This window comes from Gavialis gangeticus, unplaced genomic scaffold (assembly GCF_001723915.1).
Source record: "Gavialis gangeticus isolate Ggan-Ray unplaced genomic scaffold, GavGan_comp1, whole genome shotgun sequence".
NCBI lineage: Eukaryota > Metazoa > Chordata > Crocodylia > Gavialidae > Gavialis > Gavialis gangeticus.
In genome coordinates this window covers 109,399,215-109,406,051 of record NW_017729025.1, presented here as the reverse complement: position 1 = coordinate 109,406,051, position 6,837 = coordinate 109,399,215, and the positions used below count along the sequence as shown (strand labels likewise).

Below are 6,837 nucleotides of genomic sequence, written 5' to 3'. Positions count from 1 at the left end.
TTGATTTGACTTAGCAATTGCTTAGCAGATACAGATCAGTGATGCAAAGAATGACTTGAACTGGATTCAGGTGAGGGTAAAAATTGACTTGTTGGTTGAGCATAAAATTGCAAAACTTGTATCTGCAGTGATGCTCTGAGGCTTTGCACTTGCCAGGTGCTTACTGATGGTAACTGTAGCCAGCAGTGGCTGCAGTTGAACTGATGCTTCATGTGGTTTTCTCTGCAAGAGTAGTCAAGGACAAATAATTTTCAGTACTACTTTAGGAATGGTGATTCAAATCTGAACTGGAGCTGGATATGGTTTGCCTCCAACTGCTGTCAGCAGTAGATACTTCTGCTAGTGAAGACAAGCTAGAGTGGGCAGGCATTCAGCTCAGGGACTCTTTCCAGCATGTACTAGGTAGTGACCTCTATGCACTAGGATGTGGGTCAAATGAAATTGGCTTCACTTGAACAGGTATGTAATGAAGCAGAGAATGGAAAAAGAAGAAATGGATAAAATTGACAAAAGCAGAAGAAAATAAAATGTTTGCACATGGTCTGGGCCTGTTCTTTGAAAGCTGCCTTCTTTTATGCAGCACTGCAGATTAATATGGATAGAGCTGAAAGCATAGCTAATAGTTAAGGTTCCCAACTCAAGGTAGATATTGTGGTTTTTTCTGCACTCTGGCCAAAAACCATTGCCTACCCCTGGAATAAGCACTTAAATTTTCCCTGATATCAAGGGAGCACAGAGAGTAGATTGTAGTATTGTCATCCCCAGTGTTCAAAGAGCACAAGAATATCTTAACAATCAGAAGTTGTTCTTTATTTTTTAATACATTTTCTTTCTTTTTTTAATTTGCTTTTCCTGTTTTTTGAGTCATTAGGATGCAAAGAGTAAAATTTTTAATTTGCACAGCAAAGTTTTAGGGTTAGAAATGTTGTTGTTGTTCTCACTCTCTCCCCCCCCATTCATTCCCCAGCTCCTAAATATGAGAAAGCTGAGATTTTCTTAAAATTATCTGTCTCCAAGAGATGAGGCTTTATGCAAGACACCAAATACGTTCATATGAACATTGAGAAAGTTGGTAATGGCGAGATTGGAATGATGGAGTGGAGGTTGCTGGGAAGGGGGTTTGGACCACTGATGGGGATTGAAGGAATGATGTCCTAGGGGATCAGTAGCTGGAACAGAGAAGGCAAAAATGTATGAGAACCCTGAGTACAGGTGGCAGTCTACACAACTGAGGCGGCAAACTATGAAGGGAGGAGAAAAGCATCTTTCTTCCACCATCTGTCCCATTCATTATTATTCTGTAGTTCAGATTTGAAGCTTTACAGTGCTGCTCTTCACCTTGAATCGGAAAAAAGGATTCCTATCTGTGAGCTTGCATCTTCAGTTTTCTTTAACAGCTTGTTGCATACTCCCTCATGTATTTTTCCTGAAGTTTAGTAGGGTATCTGCATTTAACACCTCCAAGGGATTGAGATTACTGAGTGGAGTCACGTTTGACCTGTAGACTTGGCCCTCATGCTTCCATCCTGCTCTGAAGCCCTTCTTCCATTCTAGTGCTGAATCTGCTTTCTTTGCCAGACTGTTTTAATGTGCCAGCTGCCTTTCTTGCCTGTGAACAGATGTATGCCAGGGGACTAGATTAAGACCAGGAAGCTCACTTCTAATTTTCACTAGCAGCACTGTATTTAAAACTAAATTGAAAAGCTAGTATGCATTAACCAACATACCATCTAGTTCCCAGCCCCTGGGGGATAGAAAAATGTTTTGCAGACAAAATACTAATCAGGCAGAATTATGGGGATTTGGAACCCAATTTGTAGTCTTGTTTGGTTTTACATGGGTGTATGCCTTAGAAAAGAGGAGAAGAAGCCCAGAGATCTCCGTAATTTGGGAAAATCCCACAGGATGTAGTGGGTGGGAATGAGGGAGGGGAAGATGGTGCTTCTGGGTTGGAGACCAGTAGTGAAGAGTAAAACCTCTCAAGGAAGCAGGTTCCCTGAAAATCATCATGTGTTTTAATTATTCCACTGGTGAGCAGCAGCATCATTGGCTTTGCATTTGCCTGTATATGCCAGCAGACTACAACTTAAGAAGTTAAAGTCACTTCTGTAAATCATGTGGGATCTTTTCTTTTTGTCCCTTCTTTTGCAGATAGCCAGCTGTTGCCTGGAAACAACTTCACAAATGAATGTAATATTCCTGGAAACTTCATGTGTAGTAACGGGCGCTGTATCCCAGGGGCCTGGCAGTGTGATGGGCTGCCCGACTGCTTTGATGAAAGTGATGAAAAGGAATGCCGTAAGTTATCACTGCCATTATCTTTGCACATTTTTATCACATGGCTCTTTTAGGTATCATTATATTCTTTGCTTTGATACAGATTCTTTTAGTGATGAAGCATCTGCTGGACTGTTAATCTTTCAGTTAGTGATGATATACTCTGAAAATGCCTTTGATTCCAGAGTTCCCCAGCTCCTAATGTGGTTAAACCTCGTGTCAGTCCTGTGATGTAGATACCTTACCAGGCTTGCCCAACATATGGCCTGTGGGCCGCCATGTGACCTGCTGAGGTATTTTCCCATCCCTTGTCCCTCCCTCAGCAGCTTCCTAATGGCTGCTGAAGGGCTGGGGAAGGGGCAAGGTTCCCACACACACCGCGTCAGCTTGATGTTGCCGATGTGGTACGTGTGGGAAGAGGAGTAGCCATGTGCCACTTGGGACAGGATGAGCCCAGCCGGAGCAGCAGGGGCTGGGCTGCATTTTCCCCCTACCTGCGCCGGTCAGTCCCAAGTGGCATACGGCTCCGCTGCCACTTCTGCTGGCTGGTGCCGACCTCGGTGGGTCTGTTCCATCCAGAGCAGCATGCAGCTGAAGCCAGCTTCCCATGTGCTGCTGGGGATGGGAGGAGGCCGGCCAGGTTGGCACCAGCCAGCAGAAGTGGCGGCAGAGCCATGTGTCGCTTGGGACTGACCGGCACAGGCGGGGGAAAATGCAGCTCAGCCCCTGGTGCTCTGGCCAGGCTCGTCCATCCCAAGTGGCACATGGCTCCACTGCCGCTTCTGCCGGCCAGGCTCCTCCCATCCCCAGCAGCTCGTGGGAACCGGGCTTCAGCCACATGCTGCTTTGGATGGGATGGACCCAGCCGGGTCAGCACTGGCCAGGAAAAGCGGGGTGCGGCTGAAGCCAGGTTCCCACATGCTACTGGGGATGGGAGGAGCCCAGCCAGGTCTGCACCGGCCAGCAGAAGCGGCGGCAGAGCCATGTGCCACTCAGGACAGGATGAGCCCGGCAGGGTCCGAGCTGCATTCTCCCCCTGCCTGCACCGGTCAGTCCCGAGTGGCACATGGCTCCGCAGCTGCTTCTGCTGGTCGGTGCTGACCCAGCCGGACTCCTCCCATCCCCAGTAGCACTTGGGAAGCCGGCTTGAGCTGTGTGCTGCTCCAGATGGCACAGACCTGCCTGGGTCGGCACCAGCCAGCGGAAGTGGTGGCGGAGCCGTGTGCCACTCGGGACTGACCAGTGCAGGTAGGGGGAAAGTGCAGCTGAGCCCCTGCTGCTCTGGCTGGGCTCATCCTGAGGTTCATTTAATGTTTGTAAAATGCTTGGAGAGCCCCACATAGATGCACTGCATTGAAATGCAAAATATATTTTGACTTATTTGGTTGGCACCTTGGGCTGAGATTTTCAAAACTGAGTCAAAAGGCCAACTTCCATTAAAATGAATGGGATTTAGAGGGCTCCAAATCTTTTATGACAACTTTGTAACATGCCTGTCTACCTCTTTTTGCAAATCTCAGCCATAATTTGGAAGCTCAGCCAAAGAACATAAGAGCTTCTGAACATAAGAGCATAAAAAGTGCCATGCTTGGTCAGCCCCATAGTCCACCTAGCTCAGTATCCTGTCCCAAACAGTGGCAGAGGTGGATGCTATAGAGGGAGAGTTTTGAACTGGTTAGACCCATTTCATTGTCACTTCCTGCAGCTTCATTGGTGTCAAAGGTCACGTGACATCACTTCCTGATGTGATACCACTTCCTGTGAGGTCTTTGAATATGGCTCACCAGCCCACTGGGTGATAAAAAGTTCATGATCCAGCCCCACATTCAAAAAAGTTGGATACCCCTGCCTTAAACCCATTGTTATATTAAGAAAAACTTACCTGTGCTCTTGTACTGAGCAGACTGGATTTCAGTGGGCTGCCCTCTGCATAGGCATGTAGGTGAAATAAAAGGCATATGCATGACACTTGGGATGGAGCAGGAAGTGGCTCTCCTATCTTTTTTCGCCCATTTAGATCAGTAAGTTATTGGTTAGGGCATTTACTGAGAGAGCCAGTAGAACTGGGTTCTGGCCAGCCCTCTCCGAGAGGGAGTTGCATCTTTCCCCCTTTCCAGCCAAATGATCTAGTTACCAGGCTACAGGCTGTGCATTGTTCAGAGCACTTTCTTCTGAACAGTGACCATTAGCACAAAGATACTACTCCTCTCTTTAACACTGGCTCTGTAAGTGTGCTATTTTTTATTTAAGAATCTTCCCTTCTGAAACTCCTGTCTTTAGGAAGAGAAGCAATGGTTCCTGTATCTCCCCAACTTACTTTTCATGTCGTTTAAAAACATCTCTTAGGCTTTATCTATGATTCTTATTTTTTTCTCTTCCTTCATAACCTGAGCTTGAGAAGGTAGGTACTCATTCTCTAGAAAGGTATCAAATAAGTTTAAGATTTTTTTTTTCCCTTTTTTTTTTTTTAACAGAAACCCCCCTCCCTCCCCCAATCTCTTCCTCTGCAGCATTTTGAACCATAGGAGCTAATGACAGCCTCTGGGAATCTAAGCTGAGTCTCCTGTGTAATTGCATTTTCTTTTAAAAAAAGAAGGCTTTTATTTTAGTTGGTAAGAAGCTTGGCATATTAGCTAGCTTAGTTAGTGTGATGGTTGGCATTCTATTCAGAAAACAAGACTGTACAGTCCGTGGGTACAGATTTGTGATTAAAAACTATGTAGGAAGATCAAACTAGAAAAGGTTCGGTGAGATTCTAAAATGGGTTAAAATTAAAAAAAAAAATTCACAGCTGTCAGCTTAAATGTAAAGGGGCCACATTTGTTTGACCTCCTTGATGCTTTTATTCATCTTAAACCCTGTTGTAAGAAGCTTACCTTTACAGTTTATTTCCAAGTCATTATTCACTCTCCTTATATGTGCACTGAAAGAAGGAAGAGCTTCAGCTAAATTCATCAGATTAGAAATAACACGTCTGGTCAAATGCTGTTCTTTCATTAACCCTCCTTGGATTTTCTGCCTCACTGAAAGTAAAAGAGCTTTACCTACTGTACAGTGAGAATTCACCTAATTGCTGACATAGCCAGTAAACTAATTTTATTTACTTTTATTGTTTTCCATTAGAAACAATGGAACAATGCCTGTCTAAGACACCGGACATATTTTCCAGTCTTTTATAAAACATCAGGTTTTGACCTGCCGCATCTTTCCACCAAGCCAGTTTTGTGACGAAACAATAGTAATAAATATTAATACTGTGTCTTAGCGGTTAGAATGTAAGTTCCTATTAAGGGACAGTCCTTGACTCATTAATATATATAACACCTAGTGCTCTGCATCTTGGCTTTCACTTGGAGGCTTTTGGTTCTAATGTAAAATGATGATAATTAAGAGTGGGATAATAATAATTAAGATTCCTTTCTGAGCTCACCATGTCCATCAGTTATGCATACAGAAGTTATTACTGGTGTATATCATACCTTTCCAAGCTTGGTGGGGCCCAGTGTGCTTCCATGCTACAGACTGTCAGACCAAAATGTGCTTTTTAAAACTAGTTGAACTAAATGCTCTTTGTCCTATAAGATATTTATAGGATGCAACCTTGGATGCTTTCTCCTTTTGCTGAGAACTTTGTCATTCTCTGAAGTTCTTTTCCCTGGCTGTAAATAGATTCTTCATGAAATATCACCAGGCTGGAGTTAGCGCTTATTTGTTCATGTATCAGTAACAGCCAAATGAGCTTTGTGACCACCTCCATTCAGCTGTTCTCTTTAGCAGGAATTGGCTGAATCCAAGTGAGATGAAGGCAGTAATGAACACAGTAACTGACAATAAAATTTAAATAGCTGTAAAACCACAGTTCATAAAATTATTTTTTTTCCTCAGGCAAATTACAATAAACTCCTCAGATCAAAGTTCTGCGCTGTGATCATGCATTTAGGTTTCCACAGAATTGTCCTCTCCAGGTTTTTTATTTAAATAATATTCTTCAGCTCAATTGGACTAACAAACAGATTTTTGGTTGAGTGTCCTTGTGGGCCTGCCCAAACGAACAAAGATAATTAGGCTGTTCTTTCCTCTTCCTGTGTATTTATCTGCCAGCTGATCCCCTGCAGGAATGTAAAATTAGCATGGAAGAGAGTGAACTGGGAGAGCAAATGATTCATATCCTGCACTGGCCTGCTGTTGAGAGGTCGGAGAAGCCAAAAGCAGAAGGGAGGTATTTGAATTCTTAGACCTCTGTGAGCTAAATTGATCTTCATGTGGGCAAGATGGATCCAGTGACACGTCCCAAACCTTTCAGGAGCTTGGGGTTTCCCTTTTCCTTAGTCTGGTGGCTCCTAGGCTGCATTAAAACTAAAGGTAAAGAGAGACACAACAATTACATTGCTGTCAAAGGACATGATACAAGCTGTTATGTCTGCTTGATTCTGTAGTGATACAGAATCATAGAATCAATGAGTTGGAAGGGACCTAGACAGATCATCTAGTCCGACCCCCTGCCATGGGCAGGAAGGAGCACTGGGGGTGGCAGGGGTCATAAGACTCCAGCCAGGTGCC

The 6,837-nt window shown here is 44.3% G+C and overlaps 1 protein-coding gene across 1 annotated transcript in view; it reads left to right on the top strand.

Moving 5' to 3' along the window:
• The first annotated feature begins 1,053 nt into the window (after positions 1-1,053).
• Positions 1,054-6,837, top strand: part of LDLRAD3 (low density lipoprotein receptor class A domain containing 3) — a 187,581-nt gene continuing 181,797 nt past the window's right edge. The window contains exons 1-2 of the mRNA XM_019519955.1: positions 1,054-1,072; positions 2,152-2,298. Coding sequence (XP_019375500.1) covers positions 1,054-1,072; positions 2,152-2,298 — 166 coding nt within the window. The remainder of the gene's footprint in view (positions 1,073-2,151; positions 2,299-6,837) is intronic.